The sequence below is a fragment of the Candoia aspera genome, chromosome 1, assembly GCF_035149785.1.
Source record: "Candoia aspera isolate rCanAsp1 chromosome 1, rCanAsp1.hap2, whole genome shotgun sequence".
NCBI classification, from domain to species: domain Eukaryota; kingdom Metazoa; phylum Chordata; class Lepidosauria; order Squamata; family Boidae; genus Candoia; species Candoia aspera.
The window spans coordinates 191,247,335-191,274,945 of NC_086153.1; the positions used below are offsets into that span (position 1 = coordinate 191,247,335).

Below are 27,611 nucleotides of genomic sequence, written 5' to 3' on the forward strand. Positions count from 1 at the left end.
CACTGCTCTAAGGGCACCCGAAGTGTTATTAATAGAATGGTCAGTACAGTAAATCAGTTTGTACAAACCTAAAAAATACCATGATTTCCTTTTAAATTGTGTTCCATCAGCAGTATTCAGGAACTAGATTATCCAGGGTCACCTTCTAATACTGTATGTGAAGCTGAACCAAACAAACAGAGATTGTGGAAGCTGTCAAACAATTTAAAAATGGAAGAGCTGCAGGACTTAACCAAGTCACTGTGGAGACACTGGAAGCAGGGGTGGGGTGGGGGGCGTAGTAGTTATTTATATTCACAAGCTGTTCTTAATGGTATGGAAAGAAGAATGGCTTGCTGGTTTTATGCCCATGTTTAAAAAGGGTGATAAGACACAATGTGAAAACTACTGTGGAATCAACCTCCTGTACATAGTTGGAAAAGTCCTTGTTCAGATTATCTACAGGATCTATGGAAGTTGGAGGCATTTCAGATGAGATGTTTGAGGACAACCCTTAGCATCTCTCTAAGTGATTGATGGAAGAATGAGGACATTTAACACATATACCGCCCAGAGTCCCTCTTGTGGGGGAGATGGGTGGTAACAAAATTTGAATAATAAATAAATAAATATGCAGTAAACAACCCACGATTGAGAATAAGATCCAGCAATCATGCCTTTGTTGGTTTGGGCATATTTGCAGAATGGATAAAGCAGGCCTGCCTAGGCAACTGCTGGAAGCACGATGTCTACCTGCATGGAAAAAATTCCCTCCAGAAGGTCTGGATCAACCAGCTAGAGAATGAAGCATGGCAGTTATGCTCTAATGTCACAGACCCTGCAGCATCTAGACACAGAACACTTGAAGGGTATCTACAGGGGTTTATCTGTGGTCACCCAGGTCCAAGAGTGATATCCTCCAATATGCAGAGCCATTCTGCCAGAACTAGGGCGAACGAACGAACGAATGAATAAAAACTACCATGAGCTGCTGCCTATTTAACATTGTAACAGCTAAGGATGATTTAAGACTTCCCGAGGTACAGATTGGGGAGGAGATAAGGGTAATGTCATGGGAACATAGCATCAAAAAAGAGTTGTTGGGACATATTTGTGCCACAATGGGTACAAGCTGGCAAAGCAGAACCATCATTCATCTCATACCAAAAATCTCACAATTCTTTGGAACCTGCATGATATGTTTAGTGGTGGACCAGTAAAGATGAACAATGAAGCTGTTTTGTAGATCACACTGAAACCAATCTGTGCATCTAAGTACTTTACCATTTGCCCTATGCTTCATATATTTGTGTCTCTCTGCACATGTTTAATGTCCAATTTAAATTGTTCGATTATTCTTTGCTTTCTATCTTTCATTAAGCCATCTGCCTTGAGAAGATATTCTGAAGCTAACATTCTAAGCCAATATAAAAGGAAACTTTACTGGAATTAATGTCACATACTGCAAGGCAAATGCACGAGGAGTACTAGTACAATCTACAGCTTTGTTTTTTTGATTTTACACACCATGGAATGTGTAACTTAGACAAAAAGTGTTCTGAGTCTAAGCTTGTCAAAAATAGACTGTTCCTGTTGGCTTGTCAAAAATAGACAGTACCTCCTCCCAGTTGGCACGCTGGCTTTCAGCTGCCCATCCGCAAAAGCAGGTGTTGTGAAACAATAGCTTGGTGGTCTTATTTCCACGCACCCTTACTGGAAAAAGCAAAGCTTTATTTCAACCAGGACCTTGAGCACTTTGGACGCCCAAGTGTTTATACACAAGAGGAAAAGGGATGGACATCTACTGTTTATTCATCTTTCTACTCTTTGGACCAGGTAAATCATTTCAATCAGTTGCATAATTTTAGTCTAGCTTCTTTGGTACAGCAGCTCCTACAGAAAGAGCAGAGAGAGAGAAAATTCCTAGGGAAGTACATGTGCGATCTGTGTTTGTGTGTGTGTATGTGCTTGAGAGAGAACACAAGTAAACATTTATTTTCTCTGACTGTGTCATATTCTTAGTGAGTCATACCCAATAGATAAATAACAAGGAAAAAGGAGAATATCATCTTTGTCTACCTTATAAAGGCCTTCATTACATCCCAAATTACAGTGCTACATATAGGGTTATGTGAGGGAGCTTCCTCTATGCCCCCCTTCTCCCTGTCCCTCTCCTTTAGCCTGCGCCCCACAGACATTCCATTCATTCGGCCTTCTAACAGCCAGGTTTTGTAATTCCAACAATGGAATTCTGAATTATAAACTCGCTTGCTTTTTGAAGACATCTTGGAAATTCTTTTACACCCTCCATCCCATTTAGTTTAATAAAAGTATTTCCTCAATAGGGATTTTAGATTTACTCTTCTTTTTTTAACTGATAGCCAAAGGTTTCTTTGTCCTCCAATGACAATTCTCATCGCAATGTCTTGCCAAAGCTACCTCCCCACAATTTGCAGAGAATCCTCCCTTTGTCTCCAGACCACGTGCGGTTCAAGAGGTCCCCTGTCTATTAAAGAGGTTTTCAAAGAGCTGGAGGCTGGACAGGGCAGGTTTTGGAATCTGAGCCAATATGTCTCAAACAGATAACCTGCCTTATTTAATGATCAGATTTTCCAAAAACTTTTATTCTGCATTTCTTTCAGTTGTACCTTTAATTTTTCTATAGCTTGATATTTAAGCCATTTACTCTGCATCACTCTAATAGATTTACTTCTCTTTGGCTACTTTTATCTTTCTTTTCTGTTCTTCATAACTCATTTTTAAATCCTTGGATAGCGCAGTTTTTCTTAAGATGCCATTCAACTTTGCTTCCAGAGCCTTATGTAGGTAAAACATTCCAGTGGTCTAGTCAGAGGAATCTAGAAGTGGAGAAGTAGAAAAAAGAAGGAAGGAAGGAAGGAAGGAAGGAAGGAAGGAAGGAAGGAAGGAAGGAAGGAAGGAGCAGTATTTCCATCTCTCTGTTCCACATTATTTTTACTGTTGTTTTAACCGCTTTCCTTCCCTTGATGCCAATGAGATGGAAATGAACTGCAGTAGATTTGAAGAGCCAGATTTTTGAGAACATAGGACTTCAGCTTAATCTCTAACTATTCAAATACAAATTTTGTTTCAGTCACTGACTATATATAAAAACTAAAAGAAAAGATATGGGCCCAACAGACATCAATAACCATGTAACATGTGATGAGTCTTCAGATGCTTTTATTTACTGACCCTTTTGACCAATACCTTCTGAGTGCAACTTGCACTCATAAGAAACTTAGCAACTTTCCAAGTGATCTCATCATGTTGATCAGATAAAAGGTAAGTGAGGTAAAATGCACAATTTCAACTGTGGTATTTCAGAGAAGAGGACACATACTCTAAATGAATACTCTTATATGGGCCATTGGTTCCAATGCCCTGAAGCATGTGGACCCAGCCTCTCTGAATATGATCACTTCCTATAGAGAGTATTAAAATGTTCTAATTATGTCATCCTATTTTATCTCCTGGACAGTCAGCAGATTTAAGTACCTAGCTGGCCTTTTGCTAAAAATCTAGATCCTTGCTACCTCTTGTCCTTTAAAGCAGCAGACATACTCATCAGTATGATTTCCTCTTTAGATTTGATTCACAGACCTTACTAAACTGTGTTTCAGTCTGTCTGGTTTTGTGTGAACCAAAATGATTGTGATGCACTCAACAGACAAGGGCTAAACAAACCATTATTGAATACAGTGTGTAAACCCAGAGAAAGATCATCATTTAAAATAGCAGAAGAAATGGTGACTCTCTTCAGGGATGTAGTTTTTGCAGAAAGAATACAGAGAGAACCATTAACCGTTCACTAAGGAATGCATAAATAGAATGCCACTGCAATATTACACATAATTAACAGGTAATAATCCCCACTGAAATAAGCAGAATGTCTGAGTAAGAACAGTATAGATTTAGGGCACATATTTATGATGTTCCTCTCATCCATTATTCCTTAGGTACAATGCAAAATAGATATTTTTGTTAAAAAGAAAAATGGATGTGGAGTCCCTGGTGCTCTCTGAACTTGGTTGTTGGTTTGCTTGCAGACGTTTCATTACCCAGCTAGGTAACATCATCAGTGCGAGTGAGTGTGGGGTTTGCTCCCTGTTTATATGCAGTAGCTTGCCCTGCCAGTGTTGGTGGGGGTGTGGCTTTCTCCTTGGTAGTTCCTTGTTTAGGATATTGTTTACTGCTTGAGTGAAAAATGGATGTGTTAAATATGCTTGAAGAACATCTGCACATTTTTCTTTATTTGAAAAATCTCTTAAGTAATAATTATAATCTAGAAATTGTGTTTGGTGTCATTTTTGGGTTCATAAAAGCTTTAATAAAAGATGCATTGAGAAAACACATGTCAGATTCCGGCCTTCAGGCAGGGCTTGGAAGAACTAGGATCAACAGATATACTTTACATTAGGAATGACCAATTTCTGATTGGTCAGGAAACATACTATTTTCCAGACAGTGATCCAGGAGGGTTTTAAATTATTTAATCTGATGCTGGCTTTTGGATTTAAATTGTAATGATAAATTGTTGGGCTATTTCAACCGCTAATTTGTTAACTGCATAGTTTTGCTCCTTCATATGTTGCGTGAGTATTGCACTCTTATTTTTAAAGTGCTTATATGGATTTTTTTAATCGAATGAATCATTTTGAGTAAGCTGTATTGTTCTCAAAAGCCTTGCTTTCTACACAGTTAAACACACAGAACAGCCCAATCTATTAAGTTCTGTCATAAATATAAAATCTGGGATCATTTGGCGACTTGAAAATACCAGGTGCCAGATGTTCTCAATACTACTGAAACTAAGTCCCATAGATACCAATTTGTTCAACAGTATTGATTAGATCCATTTGAATTTTATGGGCAATCTGGATATTTGAATCCAAGAAGTGTTCTACAGTATTTCAATTGTAGAGTACAGTATGAAGAAATGTGGTTGTAATACATTCCAGCCAGTAGAGGGCACTAGCGTTTGTTGGTAATGTAATCCACTCAAGGCTGAGTCCTTTCTACAGAGCCTGCCATATACTGTAGTTCTCTCTCTTGCCGTTTTGACCTTCTCCTTTGGAATAATAAAGCAGTTTTTGTCCTCTCAGAATGCCATGACCCCCTAAAACTATAAATGAACTAGTGTGACACCCACCCCTCTCTGAATAAAAGTTGTTTTTCATTGGAGTTATGAGTGGGAAATAAATATCTCTCTTATTTTTAATAATTAAATGTCAATCTATATATCAGATAAAGCAATAACAGACCAGCTCTTGCTTGTATTTTTTATATATTTTTATTAGAATTTTTTACAGAAGTAAAAAATAAACATCAAAATATATAAAGAAAAGTTAAGAAAAAGAAAAAGTACAAAAAATACAAAGAAAAAAAGAAAAAATATAATTAAAGAAGTGGCTTCCGATTCTTTATAGCAGTTACAAAGAAACTTATTATTCCTCCTCCTTCTTGAAGATTATATTACATAGTTCCCTTCTATCCCATATTCAACCTTTTTTAATCAGAAATCAACATTTCATTTTTTTCCCATTTTCATCAAAAAATCCATAAAAGGTTTCCAGTCTTTTATAAAAGTACTTATTATTTTATCCCTGATCAAACAGGTCAATTTTGCTTTCTGTGAATTCTGCTATCTTCACAATCCAACCCCCCATTTGTGGATGCTTAATATTTATCCATTGTTGTGCATATAATATTCTTGGTGCAGTTACCATATACAAAACCAATATTCTGTGAGTCTGTTCTAATTGGCTATCCATAAGTCCCAATGAAAAAAGTTCTGGTTTCATCTGAATATTAATGTTAAAATTCTTTGTATCATTATATGTATTTGCATCCAATTTTGTTTTTGCTTTCTACCATGTATGGTAAAATGTCCCTTCATGTTTTTCACATTTCCAGCATTGACTAGAAGTACCTTTATACATCCTAGATAGTTTTTCTGGTGTCATATACCAACAGTACATCATTTTATAAAAATTATCTCTTAAATTATAACACAATGTGAATTTCAATCCTTTTAACCACATTCTTTCCCATTGATCCATCTGTATATTATGACAAAGGTCTTAGCCCATGTTATCATGCACTCTTTAACTTGTTCTTCTTCCATTTCAAATCTGAACAAAGTTTATACATTTTAGCAATCAGATGTTCATCATTTGTACATAGTTCAGTCTCGAATTCCATCTTATGTTGTTCAATTCCTGTTACCTTTTTATCTATATTAAATTCTTCTCTTAATTGTACATATGAAAACCGTTGAAAACTAAATCCCTCTGCAGTCAATTGTTCTCTTGACTTCATCTTAAGTTCTCCATGGACCAGCTCTTGCTTGTATAAGAGAGGACAGCCTTGAGATTAATAATCTGATAGGCTGTAGTTTTTGCAGCCCCCCTCAGTTTAACTCATGACACCCTGAGTGGTTGAGACCCACAGCCTGGGGATCCCTGTTCTAATGGCTGCTGTCCTCTGGGCTTTCCTGACACAAAGGTTCTCCAAATGTCAGTCATAGATTTGCATGAGCCCTAGGTATGGGCAGCAGAAGAAAGGAGAGCTAGATTTTGTCAATGGATCTTTGTTCACAGCACAGAAGTTAAAAGTCCAGGCCATAGTAACCATTTTCTTCTTTAAAAATGGCGACCAAAATAAGAAAACTATTTTTATTCATTGTAAAAGTCATTCTGATTTCCTCATGAGTGAAATTCTAGATACAGTTTTTACCCCGACCCTCGCCAAAAAAAAATGTTATCTAAGCTATGAAAGAGCCGTAACAAATTGTTTGGGAGAGGATCCAGTTGAAGAGATACCTGGTGGCCATGTCATCCTCTTGATGACGATTAGGATGTTGGATGTGATTAAACTTCATTTAATTCCCCAGCATCAATCACAGGAATGAGACATCTATTACACTGTAGAAGCAACCACTTGAAGTGGCAACAATGATAGATCCCAGGGCAGTTCCTCTAGGATTTGTCAGGTGATCTCCAATGATGGAGGGTAAAGTTCACATTCTTCAGATGCTGGGGGAGAGTGAGAACCCATCAACTACCAATCCAATCAGCTTCTTCAAAGAGAAGGCAAGAAGCAGCACCCTCTTTGACTTAGTCAGCAAAATATTCTGTGAACCACTGTCAGAACTTGGCCTACTTCTGTGGCCAAAATGTATGGGATGAAAGGGGCAACTAAAGAAGAGAAGGGAAGTCAATTGGTTGAGGAGTGTCTAGTTATTACCAGCCCAGAAGTTAAAATAGTATCCAAAGTTCTGGAATGCTATCCCCCTCATCAAAGATCTGTGTAGCTCCCACCTTGATTAGGTTTCAGAAGTCTTTAAAAACTTGGTTGTTCTCCCAGCCCTTGGGGTAGGGTGTTGATGAAGCCCAGTTGGTTATGCTTTCAGTCTGTGGATGTGTGTTTGAGGATGCGTGCTTGTCTGGATGCTTGGGATTTCTTTTCCATTGTTATTCTTTTATCCTTTTCTATTTTTAGAATAAGCTGCCCAGAGTAATTTTGGTGTTGGGTGACCTCCAAATCTTGTAAATAAATGAATGAATAAGGACTCCTTCATGTGACTACAATGGAAAATCACCACTGCTTAAAACTCTACTAGAGGCTCAACAGTGCAGACCTGGGCTCACAGACCCAGAACCTACAGTAGTTTGTCGAGCAATACTTCACTTAGCATCCTCCAGGCTCCACCTCCAACATCAGTTGTTGTTGGTTCACTTTTTAAAAATACTAATTTTAAGAAACTAAATGGCAATGTAACATACTGCAATGCAGAGTGCCAATTTCCAACATAATCTTGATTTCCAAAATGTTTCTGAGTTCTGCACATAGACCAAAGGCATTCTTAGGAAATAAAAACAATAGAATGTTATGTCTGTAAGCCTGCCCATCCAGGAAAGGGTCAGGAGTAAGTCAGCGGAAGTGGCAGAGATCATCCTGGAGAGTCTAAAATGGATAAACTGGTGTTTTGCGACTGGCCATATTCTCCATGGCAGCCATTTTGTGAAAATGCTTAAAACATCTTTTCAAAATTTCAAGTGCACCCACTGTCCTCAAAAGAGTGTTGACCAGCAGATCTAACCAACTTCAAGCAGTTATTCTGGCTTCTCCCTCAGACTCCACTCAGCAATCACCTCAAACTTGAAGCCAATTCAGCAGCCTGCTCGAACCACTGAAATGGAGCAGAGCTTATAAAACAGCTGAGAAGCTGGCACAGAAAAAGAAAAGTATCTTAGATAGCTTCAGTGAGCATGTCAGAGAAACACAAGTTATTGCTCTTACACATTCAGCCCTCCCAAGCATAAAGAATCACATGCTTAGACACATTAGGTTAAGAAGTAAAAAGAAGCTTACTGACTTTATTCTTTGTTGCTTCTGTTACATCCATCTTGGTGGAAAAGATGAAGTTCCTTTGTTCTTCTTTCATTTCTAAATACTTAGTTTTGCCCTAAGCTCTCAATGCTACAGCTGCCAAGAGGTGTGTGTGAGAAAGGGGCAGAATCCCTCATCAAGGCCCAAGCACACGGCCCTGATGAAGAGAGCAGCATCCGCACTGCATCTCCCTGGGTGGAGAAAAGGGAAAGAGTGAAACAGGAAGTGGGAGTGGCAACAAGCAGCTTCCTCAGAGTTGCATTTTTGGGCAACTTAATTTACATGCTAATGAGGCATGCTGGATTTGCCAAAACTTCCAACAAAACTCACAATATTTTGTCACTGGTTTTCAAATGTTGCTTTAATTATATTGTCCTGCAGCTGTTCTAGTTCATGGTTCCAGTCACGAAACCCGCCTGGTTGAAGATTTATTCAAGAGCTACAACAAAATTGTGCGTCCAGTAAGCAATCATTCTCATGCTGTGGACGTCATTGTGGGACTGCAACTTATCCAGCTGATCAATGTGGTATGGTAAAAGTGTCAATGATCCCATTATCATTACTAGCAGTATCCGCTTTCTTCTGAAAGTGCTTAATGGATTTATCAGTTAATTTAATCAATCCAAATCTTCTTAATCAGTTGAACACTCAGTTGAAGGTTTTGCATAATACTTTTTAGTAAGATAAAGGGAGAGTAGAATTGGTCACTAGCTGTATTCCTCCTGGTGCTAAATGAGAATGTAATACCACACAGATTGGGCATATTTTGGTCAATATGCCACAAGTGCAAGCCCAATCCATAATCATGCCTATGCTAATTTATGTAAACCAGGATCATTAATCTGGAGTCTATTTTGCGAGCTAACATTCTATCATTCATGTCCCACCAACTAGGAGATGCATACTATGTCCCTTAGAATGCTTCTAAGTTGAACAGGGAGTAATAGGAAGATTTGGGATAGCTTTTGGGCTATTAAAAGTATTAATGGATAAATGTATACAGAAAGCTTGTACTGTTGTTAGAGGCATATTGATCGGATGTACTGTATCTGTATGCAGAAAATGCCATGCTGTTGGCTGAAAATCTAAGTGGTTTTCAGTGAATATTAGATAGATTATACAATGAAATGAAGAATATAGATCTGAAAATTAATGTACTGAGAATCAAGGTAGTTGTATTTGGCAGGGGAGATGGAATGAATAGTTGTAAGTTATATATAACTGGCAACAAAATAGAACAAGTAGGTAAGTTTGTGTATCTTGGTAGAACATTTATGAAAAGTGGTAAAATGGAGAACTTTTAAGTATGAAAAGTATGAATATGTGGTTTGTTGTGAATAATGAACATATGACTAAAGCAGCAAAACAGGTTGAATATATGCACCTGCTTTTGTCAAGTATTATATGGAAGTACAAGTCCAGTATGACAGAAGAAACATAAAAGTGAGTCTGATGTAGTGGATATGGAGTATTTAGGAAATATTTGTGGTAAAATGGCATGGAACAGAATCAAGAATGAATGGGTGAAGATGTTTAAATCTAAGTTTAAGGTGAGAAATTTAAAGAAGAATAGCCAATGGATGAATCAATGTATGGGGAAAGGGTGCAAGCTAAGGTGGTTTGCAAGGATAAACAGTTATGTGGATATATCACAGTATTACTTTTTGGGGTACATAGCTTTATGGAAACTGCAAGAAAAACAGATGAGAAGACAATAAAATTAAGACAGTAGAAAAAAAAGAAAAAAATCTAATTTACAACAACACCATTCACTACACATAAATCCTTCCACTATATTCAGTGTTCATATTCACACAAAATATTCAATTCAAGCCTTTTAACATTTTTTTTGTTCTAAATTAAAAAGCATGGAATAAACTTTTTTTACATTCATTCATTTCTCTGTACCCTGCTCAAAAGCAAAATCTGGTCTGTATACCTCCTGCCAGGCATAAAGTCATATTGTACTTGCTAATTTTTTCTCATTGTCTCTTCCCTTATTCTTTGAAACAAAATTAGCTAAATACTTTCCCAGGCATTTAATAAACTAATCCCCTGTAGTTTTTGCATTCACCCTTGTTACCTTTCCCACTGTAAAAAGAAACAGTAATGGTATTCTTCAGGTATGGCTCCAGTCTTCATACACAGATTAAATAAGTCAAGAAGCCACTCCATATGCAAACTACATCCATATTTTAACTTGCAGCCTCGCCACTTTTCAACATTGTCGCAGTATTTATGGCTTTCTTTTCTTTAGAAACTGAGAACAAAGTGGAAGAACAAGGCTACAAAATATCATAGAAATGTGTGCCGTTCTGCTAATATTAAGTATGAAAAGTGGTGCTTGGTAGAAAAATGAAACAAATGAGATTGTGGATTGAAAAATCTGAATGTGCTTCTCTTCCTCCTTCTTTTATCTTCAGGGGAATTGGGGAAGGGGGTGCTATCTGAGATGTTTTCGCAAACCACTTTCTTGTCCTGGGCTCAAGTGTTGTTTCTCTGGTCATTGCCTTGGAAGTGGACCTTCCCACTATCCTTCAAGGCCATCTTCTTTAATCACTACAGACAGCCTGCTTCAGCCCTGACTTCCAGCTGCTATAGAGCACCTTACATGTTCCACCTAAGGAAATGTGGCCCTTGACAGAAAAAAATCATCCCCAGGAGTCAGGAATGTAAATGAAAGAAGGCCTCAGCAGAAGGTGTGCAGACTTGGGCAGGCTGGCATGGGCAGAGGTACTTTTTTAAATATTGGAGCCTGAAGCCATTAATAATAACTTGGAGTTACAGAAGGAGCTGTTTAGGCCATTGGGTCCAGTCTCCTGGTTCAGCGCAGGAATCCAGGTTAAAGTCTTCATGGCAGATGGCTGTCTGGACCATACTAGGGATGCTTCACTTCTGTAAATTCTAGCATCTGGAATAGAATCCAGACCTTAGAAGGCAACAAATCTGGCGGGCTTTTTTAAAGACTGAAGTGATGTGAACACAAGCAATGTAAATTAAATTCTGGTACCTAAATGATGCCCTAATCAAAACTTCCAAAGTTATCTTTAGGTGCAGTCCCATGTATAAAATGCTACCTTGATTCCAGTTATACTGCCCAATTGGATTACAGTGATGTTTTCTAGGTGGCACTGCCCTGGAAGGCAACAAATTCCTTTTACACCTCTTTTCTCGCACACACGGGGAAACTCCACTTCTCAGATGCTGCCCACGGCAAGGTTCTCCATGCGCCCTCCCAAATCAAAGACTTCTTGCTTCTTCCTTCAGAACAATGCAAATTTCATCAGTGGATCCTTTGACTAACAAGGAACTGCCTCGTATCAGTAATTGACTAAGCTTTCTTTAATTGGGTGGGAGATCTAATTAATTTCTAAAGTGCCATCAGTCCACCATCTTGCTTTTCAGAGCAAAGGGAAGCAGGTTCCTGGCTCAAGTAGTTTACAGTCTGCACTTTGGCAGTGGGAAGGCCAAATGTGGAGGGAAAGCGAGGAAGGGAAAAACAGCAAAGGTTTTTAACCGATAATATCTCAACAACATTTTGCTGAGCAGACAAGTTGCCTTCTGTTAATCTTGTCATTTTGTTCTCTTAAGGATGAAGTAAATCAAATAGTAACCACCAATGTGCGCCTGAAACAGGTAATAACTCCGTGTTTTGTAAGCCAGCACGTTGTGTTCGCTGCACAAAGGTCCATTTTGATCAGCCATGTTCCCGTCAAGAAATGCTTTTGATTATAGCTCCCTTTTCCAAGGGGTTTAATTCCTTTGCAATATTCTTGTGAGTTATACCTAAAGAGATCAGCAATTACAGGATTTGATAAAATCTGCCACAGCAGTAGCACTGCGCAGTTTGACAATTGGATTTTAAAAAACAAAAACTGATTTCAGCATTTTTTTCTTGAATGCCTATTTGTTGTGGGAAATGTTCAAGCATCTGGCTGAGATCAGACCCATCAGACAGCTAACTCCAAGCATCAAACAGAATTGAGTTGCATTTCCAGAAACAGCTCCTCCCCCTCCTTCCCTCTCCATAATACATTTGATAAACTCCTTTAGAAGCAATGCAAATGAGCTGAATCTAGCTGAGGCGGGGAAGGAAACACTTCCAGGAGAAATTCCCATAATGCCCCTACAGGGTTGGAATACTGCCAACTGCTCCAGGCAAAGCCCCTCCTTTGCCTCCTCCAGGTCACATGACCCAGAGTGGAGCATACTGTATACAGTTTTCCCTGTAATTCCCCTTGCTGACCTAGGCACAAAAACATGAGGGGAGAACAGCAGAACAGATATACAAGGGCAACACGTATGCAGTCACCTGCATAGCTGCCTGCAGTCAAGCAGATGATGAAATGTGGATCATGACACAATGACGCAAACCCCGTGGCTTATGTACTTGCATGTGACCTCAGGAGGCAAGCATCAAAAGGCAGAGTCTGTATTATGGCATCACCAGGCCAGTGCTGTCAGTGGCTAGCAATAGTTATTCATCCTGATCAGACCTTCACACAGAGGCACAGAGGCAACACATTTGCACCCATCCTGTTTAGACCCTCACGTAGGACAAACTTATTAGTCCCTAGGGAGAAAGTGCACATGTGCACACACACGCACATAAAACACACATAAGAAACTACAGGTACTTCCTTTGTCACTGCTGATAAAGAGGTGGAAAGAATTCCAGAAATCACACTACACGCGTTTTCCCTTTTTCTGAGGTGGAACTCTACATGTTGTATATTGGATATCCAGATAATCGCTCATACAGACAATGATCAGGCCCAAACCTGCTTTGCTTCATCAAATTGCACTTAGTGGTTTCAAACTAGTTTCCTATGCCCCTAACTGAATATCATATTTCTGAAAAGAAGGTGTAGGTCTTTGATACAGTTCAAATCATCATTCTGTTCTTTACACTAAGGACAGGGAAAGTATGATTAAGTAGCTAAGTATGTTAAGGTATGTAAATTAAAACATATTCAATTTAGAATAAAATTAAAATAAACGATAAGAACACAATTCATTCTTTTATACTGTATGTATGTATGTATATATATATATAGTACACACACACACACACGCGCGCTCTGGGTGATAAAGAGTTATTTTATGATAAAGGTAGTACGCATTCTTGAACCAGGCATAGCCATATTAATGTTTTTGTTCATTCTACAAGTCATGTTGAAGGAATAAAACAATTGTTCTGTATTGTAAACTCTTTGAAATTCTCATTTTTCCCCTAGCAATGGACAGATGTAAATTTGAAATGGAATCCGGCAGATTATGGTGGTGTGAAGCAAATTCGCATTCCATCAGAGGATATCTGGCATCCAGATTTTGTTTTATATAACAAGTAAGAAGAGTCGTTGACCCACCCATTCATTCTGCGGAACAATCCCATAATGAGAGCGCAGATGGGTGCCTTCAGACCACACAAACAGCTGTAAGCCCAGCTGATGAGTGAGTGTGACCTCTAAAACGAAGGCTGATTTAGGGGACCACTCTCCCTGATTCTTTGTGTCTGAAAGAGCGCTGCAAACGTTACAGTAAGCTTCAACCAAAGAAGAGATGGCTGTTCCCAGTGGCAGGAATATGGTAGAGAAGGAGAGGCAGCTGTCTTGGGATCTGCAGGCACAGGGAGCCCTCAGGACCCACTCCTTGCCCAATGCCTTCAACAAATTTGACAGCATATGGTAGGGCTACCGGAACCAGGCTGCAAAATCTGAATGACCACTAGGAGGGAGCAAAGTGTCGGAGATCAGTATCTCCTTGCTGCCAAGTCTAGGAGTTGTCCGATTTTGGCAGCTCTGATATAATAGCTCAGATGTGGGAGCCCAGCAGGAGCTAATGGAGCTGCTGCTGCTGCTGCCAGCAACTTTTCCATTGCTGCTGCCAAGGCAAGCTGTTGTTGCCTCGGCTGCAGTACGAAGTGCTGGAAGGGGAGCCCTCCAAGGCCCTGGTGGCTTCCTTGGGATTGCAGCTGGCTGCTTCCTTCTTCTTCTCCCTCTCCTCCTCTTCCTCCTCCTCCTCCTCCCTGCTTATGAAGGAATGAGAAGAGAAAGAATAGGTATATTCTGGGCAGCAATTATCCAGACAACCATTAGATGGCAGCAAAGAGATACAGAAAATTCTAACACTTTGCTGCCATCTAGTGATCTGGATTTCTGCCTCTCACATACGATCAGAGAGGAAAAAAATCAGGAAGCTGAGGGGGGATTTCTTCTGAGAGGAGGGGCCATATATTCCCTATCAGATTCATAAAACAAGAATGACTAGGAAAAAGGTGAGAAGTGCTATTTTACTCAAACGTATCACTTCTGGTCAGCTATTATAAACATTCATTTTAGCCTGCAAAAGATAGTATCAAGCCTTTTCAAATGAAAGGTTTTTTAATTAAAAAATCCCTTTGATTTAATTCTGCACTGTGAAATAAAAGATTTATCTCCTAGATATATAGACATTCTCATACCTTTTTTAATTTTTAAAAATGCAACCATTTTTATACAGAATGGAGTTTGCATACTACATTCTTTTAAAAGAAAGACACCAAAAATAGAAAGATACAGGATCTTGCTTTCTCCCAAGCCACTGATAACATCAATGTGTGCAACAACATGGGTAGACAGTGTATTAAAATTATATGCTATCCCTATGACTATTTCTGACCTTTTCTTTTATAGTGCAGATGGAGTTTTTGCTATTGAACAGTTCACCAAAGTACTGGTGAACTATACAGGACATATCACATGGACGCCACCAGCCATCTTCAAAAGCTACTGTGAAATTATAGTCACCTACTTCCCCTTTGATGAGCAAAACTGCAGTATGAAGCTGGGCACTTGGACTTACGATGGCAGTGTGGTTGCAATCTACCCGGTAGGTCTGAGGTAGCTATTTGTGTGTGTGTGATTCTCTCAGGTAGCTGGTAGATTTAGTCATTTTCATATTATTATTATATACAAGTTAAAATCTTATATAGAAACTATCCTCATACTTGTGCATTGTATTATTTTTGGATCATCTTTCCATCATTGTACCATCCTGATAATCTCATTAATGGCTTCTGCCCTTGTGTTGTTGTATTGAGGGAGGGGAGGTGCTGATCCAGAAACGCAAGGCCAGCTCCACTGGATACAGGAAATATATCCACACATCTGGAGTTTGACTTGGATGTCTAAGACAAGCTGTTTCATTTGTTTAAATGGCTTGGGAAGAGAAATTGAGAAAGAGGAAGAGAGATCATTTTTGCTATATTTTTAAAATTTTATATTTAACATATGCATGCAATTTATTTTATTTTACTGGGCTTATATGCTGTTCCAGTCATTTCTGACTCTACATATCTGACATCCCTAAGTCAGGTTAAAACAGTAAAAATAATAAAACAAAAAGCAACAACTAAAATATGGTAACACCTATATTATATTTATACCCCAGGTAAGAACACTATTAAACTTCACAGCTTTCAAAGCCTCTTGGAAGAGCAGATTTTCAGGGCTTTCCTGAATTCCAGTGGTTTGAGCCATCTGGATATTTGAGGGAATGCTCTTCCACAGAAGGGGGATGGCAACTGAGAGGGCCCACCTCTGTAATAATCCCTGTTGATAACACTCCCTGAGAGAAGGGATATAGAAGGAGCCCTTTCTTCCAGATCTCACTGGACAGGCAGATATAATTGGAAGGAGGCAGGTCCAAAACTACCCAGGTCCTACGCCATGTAGGACTTTAAAGGTGACAATCACCACCTTGGATTCCACCCAGAATCCAACTGGAAACCACTGCTCTCAAGGTAATGGTGTTATATGGGCAGAGATATGCCTGTAACTAATCAAGTGCTGCATTCTGGACCAGATGTAGCATTCAAATAGACCTCAACATGCTCCGTGATAAGCATGTTGCAATGTGACTAAGTCATGGCTTCATCGAGAAAATCTATCACTCCTAGTCACTAGGAGTTGAAAACAACTTGATGGCACATAATCGTTCAATCAAACAAAGTCATGATTGATTATAAGGAGAGCCTCTTACTCCAGGAGGGTTTATAAACACACGCAACATAGATCCTCCTAGCCACAGCTGTAACCTGCTTCTCAAACAGGAACTGTAAATCAAGCAGGACCCCCAATCACAAGCCAGTGCAATATGGAGGAATGAAGCCCTGTGCAAAACTAATCTCCTTGGAAACTGATGACTTCTGAATCCAAAGCCGGTCTGTCTGGCTGGGAGTGAGTCGATTATTCCTCCAGACACTGGAATGCCATCTTAAAAACATCATCTGTCAGGCCCAGGGTCAAAATGGAAAGGTGAATATCATCTGCATACGGATGATACTTGTGACAGATAACAGTGGCTTCTGTTGGTGTTAATAAAAGCAGAGACAGTGTTAAGCCCTGTGACACCCCACAACAAAGGGACTGGCATTGAAGGTCACTGAGAGATCAAGCAACACCAAGAAGGACACACTCCCCCTATTCTAGTCTCGCCAGAGGTCATCCACAAGTGCGATTATTGTAACTTCAGCTCCATGCCCCACCCCATGCCCCTATCTACATTCCCACTCCTCACACATCCACCTTTCCTTTAGCTTGGAAGAATGTCATTGTCTCTAAGTTTTGCTGCATGCTGTACCCAAATAAGGAAGGAAATCAGGCTTGGGTAAGGTTAAGGCATCTGCTGTGTTCCATATCCCAAACAGGTGCCCTTTCCCAACCATACCCCCAACCTGTGCTGGTACCATCTGTTGCTGCCTGTTTGCCTCCCTCCTCAAAGAAATGTGCAATGGCCCTATGTGAAGGAGAAGGATAAATTGCCTTGCCTTCTCCTTTGAGGCTGTAGCATGAACTGGGCCCAAAGGAAGAAAGCAAATGAATGAGCAGCCACAATGATAAGAAGGTGGTATTAACAAAAAGCATCCTTAATGCCCCTTACGCAAGATCCTCAACCCCAAAAGTTGAACCAGACCCTCCTTTCAAACCCAGAAAGATTTCTAGGTGACCATTCTGAGCTATTAACCAGAAGTGAACTGGCTGACGGCCATTAGCTTCATAGTTCCATGGCACGTTCATATGATTTGATGTGTCTTAGGGAATTACTTAAGTAGTGGGAAACTACCTATGCCTGCTCCTTCCTTCCTTCCTTCCTTCCTTCCTTCCTTCCTTCCTTCCTTCCTTCCTTCCTTCTTTCCTTCCTTCCTTCCTTCCTTCCTTCCTTCCAGCACTGTGCAGAGGGGCGGGGAGAGATGTTTGAAATTTTGAGCAAGGTCATGGGACTTAATTGTCAGACCACTTTCCTGAGGTTTCATTGAAGGCTAGGAAATGCCTAAAAGAAAGCAAAAGGAAGACTCCATATCTACCAGATAAGGATGTTATAATCTATGTGTGAAAAGAAAATGAAGTTGTAGAAAAATGCTGAGAGACAGAACAAATCCAGGTGCTGTAAGATTACAGATGGGCAGGTCCCTAAACCTCATTCTCCTGCAGTGTTCTGATCTGGCAGGTTTTCTTCAGATTTTGAAAAGAACCCCAAAGAGACCTATGCCGTACTATTTTTTTTTAATGTAAAAGATCAGCAAGGACTATTCAGTCTTCAGAAGCCTGGCATCTTTATCTTTACATCTGAATTGTTTGAAGAAAGGCTTCTTCCCCTCTCTAGACTGCCTAGTATAACCAGGTGACCTCACATAGCTATCTTATACCGTTTTTGAAAAAGCATATGCAAACCCAGCCCTTCCAAATACTTTTTTAATGGAGTTTGGATTGAGTGTGGTTTGGGTTTGGAGAAGGACAACCCTGGTTAGTCTTTGCTTATTCCTAATTTAATTCCATCATGGATTCCTGAAAGCACCAAATTCCCTCCCAGAGGAATTCATGTTAACATTTGTTTACATCCTTACAGAAAACATCTGGCTGTCTTTCTTGAGAGCTAAGGAAGGAACAGTAGACTCTATTTGCTCCAGTTTTTAAAGTTAGGGGCCTCCACATATATTTAACTTATCCATTTGTACACAGACAGAAATGTGACAGAAATGTCCTAAGCCTGCAATGAAATTCTTCCAAGAGAGGTCAAACCCAGACTAAATATCAATTTACAGTATTTGGTACTGAATATAGGATGGAATCAAGACATAGTTATTTCATCCATTAGAAGGAAGCACTTGTCTTTTCAGGAAAGTGACCATCCAGACTTGAGTAACTACATGCCGAGTGGAGAATGGACAATGAAAGATTACCAAGGTTGGAAGCACTCGGTGACCTATGCTTGTTGCCCTAACAAACCCTACTTAGATATTACCTACCATTTTGTAATGCTGCGTTTGCCTCTCTACTTCGTTGTCAACGTCATTATTCCTTGCCTTCTCTTCTCATTCTTGACTGGATTAGTATTTTATCTACCCACTGACTCAGGTATGTGCATATGTATATCAGATTGCAACTCGCCAGCAGAAGCAACCATCTGCTGCCTTTTCACCGCCCTTAGTTACTCTTCTGCTTTAACTGAGACCTTTAAAAGTTTTGGAGCAAAAGAGACATGGTCAGCAAGGCCATTTCGGCTTATATGTCTGTGTGTGCACTTTAAAAAAAAAACAAATCCCACTTTGAATAATGTTGGGAAGCATTTTGAGAAATGGTTTTAAAATTAATTGCTTCACTTTTGTAGCTAAAAGGCATATAGCATTTGGCATCCTAGGAAACATGCTACAAAATCCGAAGGGAGGATGCGGGAGGGAGGGGAAATGGCAGGACATTATTTTTGTGTCTTATTTGTGTGGATTTAGATGCTAGACGTTGGTTGTCAGACTAGCCTGCTCCTCTAAAGGCTATGGGCTTCTAACACAATCCTCTGCATAATTCTCAGAAATAGGTTGGTGTCCTGGATTGTGGCTCCCCAAAATGCCTATTGGCCACGTAGGTTAAAGCAGACAGCAAGAAACTGCCATCTCTGCTGTTATCAGCTGGCCAGGCACCTAATCCCCCATCACAGAGGCCATCAGGATCCCCTGATGAAGAACAACAGGCCCATTTCTTCTGTGGGTGAAAAGTCATCTTAATCTCCCTAAGAAGGCCATTTCCAACTAAGATAGCCATTACATTTTATTTTATTTTATTTTATTTTATTTTATTTTATTATTTTATTTTATTTTATTTTATTTTATTATTTTATTTTATTTTATTTTATTTTATTTTATTTTATTTTATTTTATTATTTTATTTTATTTTATTTTATTTTATTTTATTATTTTATTTTATTTTATTTTATTTTATTTTATTTTATTTTATTTTATTTTATTTTATTTTATTTTATTTTATTTTATTTTATTTTATTTTATTTTATTTTATTTTATTTTATGAGATTTAGAGGTCACCAAACTCAAGAATAACTCTGGGCAGCTTACAGTAAAAAAGAAAGCAATTTTTAAAAATCCTATGTGTCTGGATAAACACATTAAAATAATAAAATAAAATAAAATATTAAAGTATTAAGGGCTGGTATTTTTCTTGTCTCACCTCACTGCCTTTTCCTTCCTTTTTAAATGTTAAGCCTATGGACATGAACAGTCTGATTTTAATTCTGATTTAACTGTTCTAGAAACAAGGCATACATGATTTCAGTAACTACATAAACAAATAATGTATTTGGGGAAGGCCAATACAAGGTTGCTACCTTACTTTCTGGTTAAGAATATGATCTGTGAGGCAGAATCCGCTAGCAGCCATACTTGTTGGCAATTTAGTAATCACATTTGAACTTTATTCACACCGCACTATGATCACTGCAATTATTTGGTTACTGTAGAGATTACTAAAAGATTACTTGTGAAGTATCTGAACAATACAAAGTAATGCAGCCTGCTTATTAATAAACATACAGCATTAATTACAATAATGCTGTTGTCATAGCTGTCAAATTTGCTCTGAAATGTGTTGAAGTAATAGGATCTGTGCATCTTTTAAACTAACAAAATTACTGACACCTGGAAGGAAATCCATAATTGTGGTGTCTCTACAAGTTAACCTCTTCCACAGAAGTCATTAATCCCAGGAGGATAGATAGTTTTCTTCACAAAACAAAGAACAGGTAGGAAGGAATGTCATCTTAGTATTGTAGCAGAGTATTGCACTATTGTGACGACCCCACCCCAAAACTGTATTTTTTTTAAAGCCTGCATTTTACATTTCTGCATGTATTACACTGTGCACCTTTCTTTTTCTACAAGCTCAAGGTGGCATACATGGTTCTCCCGCTACATCCCACCCCCAGTTTTATCCTTAAAACATCCCAATTAGGCTAGCACAGAGCCACCAGCCCAAGTCCCAGGCAGCTTCCCCACTAGTGACTTACAGTATTTTACAGCATCATCCAGCCATGGTGGAGGCAATGTGAGACTTATCTTCATTACTTTTATATTCACACAAATGGTTGGATGACTCTAGAATATGCAATAATCACTATATTGCAGTGGCTCCCCAAATTTAATACGATAATTCTCATGAAGCACCAGTTTCATGCCCTTAAAACATCCCTCGTTGTGTTGTGTTGTTTTGTTTTGTTTTTCATCCCTGCAATTTACTATTTCCTCCTAACCTGTCTCAGGGGAGAAGATGACTCTGAGCATCTCTGTCCTGCTTTCTCTGACTGTGTTTCTTCTCGTCATTGTGGAGCTGATTCCTTCAACTTCCAGTGCTGTTCCCTTGATTGGCAAATACATGTTGTTCACCATGGTGTTCGTCATAACTGCTATCATCATTACTGTCATAGTGATCAATACCCACCATCGCTCTCCCAGTACCCACACTATGCCACAGTGGGTAAGGAAGGTGAGATGACCTACAGTTTTCAAGTTCAGGACTAGGAGATTGGGATAAAGAAAAGGAAGTACACCTCCGTTCAGTACATAACCCAAACTATAGAATTTAGTGAGACAAATGAGGTGATGGATACCTTTGAGAAGCGATCAATAAAATAAGCTCTCAATGGATCCCAGATAAGATAGCTGTATTACCTCTTTTTATCAGATGTAATATATACCTCTTAGTTCCAGTTGCTCCTGGGGAAGCAAAAGCAGAAAGATGCTACTTCTTAGAAGCACCTGATTAACCCTATAAAGGTCTTGTAGCAATGACTTGTTAAGTCAGTGTTTGAACTGAAAGGCCAAGGAAGAAGACTTTCAAGCAGTTAAATTAAATTTCTGGAAGTTATTTTGTATATTAGACAACCCCCCCCCTTTTTTTTTTTGTCTATTCCATCTCCTTTTGAGGGGCTGGGGAATAGTTTCAATGTTATTCAGTATCAGTATGATTTTGTTATTACTGTTTGCATTTCTTCTTTTTCCATTTTAATTAATTTGAAATAATAAAGTATATATTTTTAAAAGAAAAGCTTGAAGGGCAGACAGCTGATTTTCTGTGTCATACAAAATACAATACATTGTTATTTAATTTTATATTATTGTATTTCTGTTTCTTGAAAGAAGTGCTTGTTTACTTCTGAAGAAAACTACCAAATTAATAGGGAGGAAAGCTATCTTTAGCAACTGAGCCTCCATCACCAACCCCACTCAATATGCCAATAATAATAATAATAATAATACCAGTATTTGCATTGTCATTAATAAAAGTCCATGGAATTCTAACTTCACATCCTAATCAATAGCTGAACATTTAATAGTTGTTTATACAAGCAAGCAATAGTGGGCAACTTGAATTATTCTGATACCCTTCTAGTTGCTTCCTTAATCCCCAGTTAGCATCCCAATGTCAAATATAATCTATTTTCTTCTGAGATTAAGAAAGGTGGCATATGGTAGTTTTAACTTCTCTAAAATAAGTATCTATTTCTTTCAGATATTTATTGAAACAATTCCAAATGTTATGTTTTTCTCAACAATGAAACGTCCATCCAAAAATAAGCAGGAGAACAGGATTTTTACAGAAGACACAGATATATCTGAAATCTCTGGGAAACAAGGACCCGTGGCTATGAATTTCCAGACATCACTTACTAAAAATCCAGATGTTAAAAGTGCAATTGAAGGCATCAAATACATTGCTGAGTCAATGAAGTCAGATCAAGAATCCAATAATGTAAGAATTAATCCAGTGTGAATCCTTTGAGATCATTACTTTTGTGTGTGTGTGTGTGTGTGTGTGAGAGAGAGAGAGAGAGAGACACTTCTGCCCAAAACATACTGAACCACAAACTAGCCAATACTGTTTAGCCCTTTCATGTAAATTTAGTGCCTGATGGGTGATGTAGGTAAATATTCAATATTGTCAAAAATCAGTTGACAACCATGGCATATGGAAGATTGCAACTTGAAAGGACTACATGGTAAAGAACATGAAGAAAATGAAGAAAAGAAAAAAAGGTATTTTATATTTATGAAATTAAGAGAAAGAAAGAGAAAGAGCTGAATGAAGGAGGTCAGGTCTTGTGCAGTGGAGTTGATAAATACACATAGTAACCTTCAAATGAGTAGGTTAAAACACACATCATAAAGTATGAATTGATGTCATCTAGATAGCTGTGGAATCCATAAGCTTGTGATAGTTGTGTGTTACATTCCAGTGAATGATAATGGAAGAAGCAGAGATGAGTTTTGCACAACTTCCTCAGTGAATGAAAAGAAGAAAAGTAATACTATGTTAGGTTACTTGAATGGATGAAGGGAACAAGACAAGAGAGTACAGAAGAAATGATTGGACCATTCGCAGATCCAAGAATGTATGAGAATGATGACTTCTGGTGCATATCTGCTTTTAAAATATCTGTTTCGAATATGTAATTTAAGTTGAAATGTATTCATATGGATAAAGGATGTGGAAGTTGCTTGGATCAGAGAGAAAAGAATTATGCCACAAAGTTCCACAGAAGTGTGTGGTGTTACACTAATAGGAAATACAAAAAAGGATGTTTGGTGGAATGATGAAGTAAAAGAGGCTGTGGATAAGACAATAAATAAATAGGTATGAGAGAATGATTGCTGCAAAAATGAGGTCAAGAGGAAGCTTATGTATAATGTATTATAGAGAAAAAATAGTTGCAAAGCATACAGTCCAAGAGAGCAAGGAGGGGTTAATTAAGATTAAGAAAGATATACAGTTAAGGTATAGAGCAATTTTGATGAGAATAAAATTGGTTTTGGAAATACAAGGACAAAAAACTTTTAACATATTCAACACATTACTATCCATCCTATACACATCATTAAAATACTCCTTCCAGCATTCCATCACTTCCGTTTCATTCTAAATTGTTTTTTAAAGTGCAGGGGGGGAAAGGCTAAATTAGGAGCCTCCAGCAGAGTGAGTGGACTTAAAAATGAAAGTGATGAAACGATTCAGGATGAAAAGGAACTGAGGGAATGGTGGAAGGAGCATATGTTGAAGAGTGGAATTGAGTCCTATAAATGTTAGTGCCCAAGAAAAAGAAAAGTGAGTATGTCGAAAGGACAGGGAAGACCAAAAAAGTTGTGATCCTCAAAAAGAAAGCATTGTGTATTTTTAAGAACAAACAGCAATCTTTACATTAAGTTAAAATGTAATGTTTAAATTCAGTTAGGAACATATAACATTCACTGGTCCAGAACAATCTGCTTTTAGTTGGGAGAATTTACTTTTGGAAAGTGCCAAATTGCATGGTCTAAAGTAGGTTTAGCATGATTCAGAGGGGAAACTTCTGGGATCTCGAAAATGTTGGGTTCCTGAATTAGTGAGTTTTGCACATTCCTAGAATCAGTATATGGACATGATGAATCATTTGCAAGAATAGAAAGGAAGTTATAGTGAATAGTGTGAAACCACTTTTGATTACATTTCCTTTTCTCTTAACTCTTCCCTTTAATTTCCTGTATGCATTTTTTTTAAACCAGCACTTTGCATAATATGGCTTATCCTGAAGGGGAATAGGGTGGGTAGATGGGTATGTGTATGCATATCTGCAAAGTCTGGGCACAGATGGCACAATTCTGGATGACTTTGCTATATGGCTTTCAGATGGTTTCCTGCCGTCATCTATTACAGGGATCTCCAATGGGTGGTGCTGGTGCTGGTGCTGGTGCTGGTGCATCAGCAAGGGATTCTTTGGAACATGGAGAATATGTCACAGGCACTCTCTTGAAATGGCTGCAGTGAAAGGGATGGCCGGTTAGAAAACCCCAATTTACTAGATAGGCAGCGCTTCCTTCCTTTTTCCTCCAGTCCACCAAGAAGCCATTTGGTTGCCCCGGCCCCTGGAGAGGTGAGCATATTTCCGAGAAAAATGCTGGATTCTAGCCACCCACCGTTATTTTTATTCTTCCAAAAAGTCCTATGAAATCTAATCCAGAATCTACAGATATCTTAGAAATAAAAAATGATACTTGATTTTGATGGTTTGCTATGCAGCATGCTATCTTTCCATTTAAAGTTAAAAGAATCTAAATAAAACTATATACGTCAATGGGGCAGGGAGCCAGAGAGGTGGCAAGGTTTATTATTCCCCAAACAACCAAAAGCTTAAAAAGTTGTTGCCACAAGAGACTTTTGTCTCCTCTTTCCAGCTCAGTGTCTCAGTATCCACCTAGTCAAATGTTACTGCATGGTATTTGGCTCCCTCCTCTGGCCAAAAATTTAACAATTGTTCAATACAGTAAATTCATTTGGAAGCAAACCAAACAGCTTGATGTAATAGCAGGTAAATACGTTCTGGGCTAAATAGAGCTCCTCCACCCTGAGTAGCTTTAACATGATGAAAGCGGAAGAAAGAATTGCCCTACAGCATGCATAATACTGCAATCTCTTAATATGTCTTAGAATGCAAAAATCTTACCTTGCCCTTCCCAAATCATTCTGTTTGCATAGCAACGGGGTTTCTTTCTTTTTGGCTGGAACGTTTCGCTGCTTGCCCAAGCAGCTTCTTCAGCTGACTGAAGAAGCTGCTTGGACAAGCAGCGAAACGTTTCAACCAGAAAGGAAGAAACCCAGTTGCCACGACTCAACCTACAGACAATTCCCCCTGGATGACTGAGAATCTTCATCCACATCTGTTTGCATAGTAATGTCACATTTCAGCTCTATAGGATGAACTGTATGCAGTGCACTTTCCAATAACAACCAGATGTTGTTTTACTTTATTTTTGTTTTGCAATGTGAACCCTGCTCATTCTATTTGACCAAATCACCTCAACATATATTTTTTTCTTTTTATTAATCATTTTTAAGAGTGAACAAGCAAACAAAAGGAGAAAAGGAAAAAGGAAAAAATAATCATTGATACAGAAATATATCAGTACTGTGAGTGGACAAAGGAATTGCAAACACTGTACAGTTAGTGCTCAATATATTTATTTATTTAATTTGACCCCGCCCATCTCCTCCCATTGGGAGACTCTGGGCTGTTTACAATAAAAATAATCGATTAAAACAGCAATATATAAATATAAATTTACTCTTAATAAATAATTATACAATAAAAGTTAAAAAGTTAAAAAGTCCAAGTGGCGAAAGAATCTGACACAGCCCATATGTGGGAGGAGTGGTCTAGGATAGCAGCCATCCCCATGTAGATCTATTCCCCTCTCCACCCCAAGCGAGGTGGCAGAACCAGGTCTTCAGGCTCCTCCGAAAGGCCAGGAGCGATGGGGCCAGTCTCACCTCCGGGGGCAGCATGTTCCACAGGGCAGGAGCTACTGCAGAGAAGGCCCACCTCCTGGACCCCGCCAAATGAAGTTGCCTTAGAGACGGGGTCTGCAGCATGCCCTCTCTGCACGATCGGGTGGGACGGGCTGAAACTGTTACTCAATGCAGCTCGCGCAGCAGCAGTGTTACATGTGGCCTTCTAGGGGCACCAAAAACGGCCCTCACGGCTGCATTCTGGACCAGCTGAAGCTTCCTGATACTTTTCAAGGGTAGCCCCAAGTATAGCGCATTTGGAATAGTCTATCTGAGAGATAACAAGGGCACGAGTGACTGTTCGAAGGGCCTCCCGATCCAGGAAGGGCTGTAACTGGTGCACAGCACGTAGCTGCACAAAGGCTCTCCTGGCCACGGCTGCCACCTGCTCTTTGAGCAGGAGCCGTGAGCCCAGGAGGACCCCCAGATTATGCACCGGGTCTGTCTGGGGCAGTGCAACCCCATCCAGAACCAGAGATGACGATGTCCCAGATCACTGTTGAGAAATTAACTATAAAAAACAAAGTATGTTAAATTATTTTAACAGTACAAGAAAAGAGCATATTTCTTTTGTACTGGTCACTCACTCTTATATTCAGCCCACATTCATTCTATCTTTTCCCTTAGTTTCAATTATACATATCCATTTTTTTATTTTTTTTTGCTTTTTAATTCAAGCTCTTTATTGTTTATTTCTCTTACACTCTAAGTCAGTCTTCCATAGGTCATGGTCATCACAGATACTGATTTCCATTACCCATCATGTCTTTGGTCAATCCAAAGGAAAAAGATTTTACAGAGAAAATCTGCTCACATAACTTCTGGCTTTACAATACTTCTAATTTCTTTTTCTTATGTTTATTTTTTAACCATCAGGCTGCAGAAGAATGGAAGTTTGTTGCAATGGTGGTTGATCATCTTCTCCTTGGCATCTTCATGATAGTTTGCATCATTGGAACCCTAGCAGTTTTTGCTGGCCGTCTCCTTGAATTGAACCAGCAAGGTTGAAATAAGAAAATCCAGTGGGAGAGCATGGTTTGGGTCCTTGAATAAGTGAACTTCAGGAAATTTATAGAAGGACACTTCCTTAGCCCACCTCTGTCCTGCAGCTCCCTACATCCCTGTTCAGGAGGATCTCTCAACTCTTCCAAATGATTTCACAGTTCAGGGCTATAGCAGGGAATTAGAATGAAAACTTCCTTCAGTGAACATCCTAAACTTAACAAACTATAAGATCCAAGGCCATGTCTTAACTCTTGCATTTTAAGGAATATCTATATGCCCTGACTCTGACATTTCAAAATACCAATCAGTGTGGATAAATATGTAAGGATAATATACATATACATATATATATGTTTAAACTATAAGTTTGTTACAGTAATTTGGGTTAGAGGGGTGCAAGATGGCTTCTTTTTGAGTTCCCGTAGCACAGTGAGTCTGAAGCCTTGTCTTAAAGTTGACACTTGGAATCCACGTTTCTGCTTCCACTTGTTATACAAACACAACCAGTAAATCTTTTTCTTAGTAAAATCACTGGATCGATGAACTAAACTACTGCTCTGTTCTAGATATTTA

At 38.8% G+C, this 27,611-nt stretch overlaps 1 protein-coding gene across 1 annotated transcript; it reads left to right on the forward strand.

Moving 5' to 3' along the window:
• Positions 1-1,753: 1,753 nt before the first annotated feature.
• Positions 1,754-27,371, forward strand: CHRNA1 (cholinergic receptor nicotinic alpha 1 subunit). The gene is made up of 9 exons (XM_063292098.1): positions 1,754-1,815; positions 8,773-8,918; positions 11,983-12,027; positions 13,629-13,738; positions 15,066-15,261; positions 18,551-18,788; positions 20,977-21,200; positions 22,227-22,466; positions 26,910-27,371. The coding sequence occupies exons 1-9, from the start codon at positions 1,773-1,775 to the stop codon at positions 27,039-27,041; spliced, it is 1,374 nt and encodes a 457-aa protein (XP_063148168.1). The 5' UTR covers positions 1,754-1,772; the 3' UTR covers positions 27,042-27,371.
• Positions 27,372-27,611: the final 240 nt, after the last annotated feature.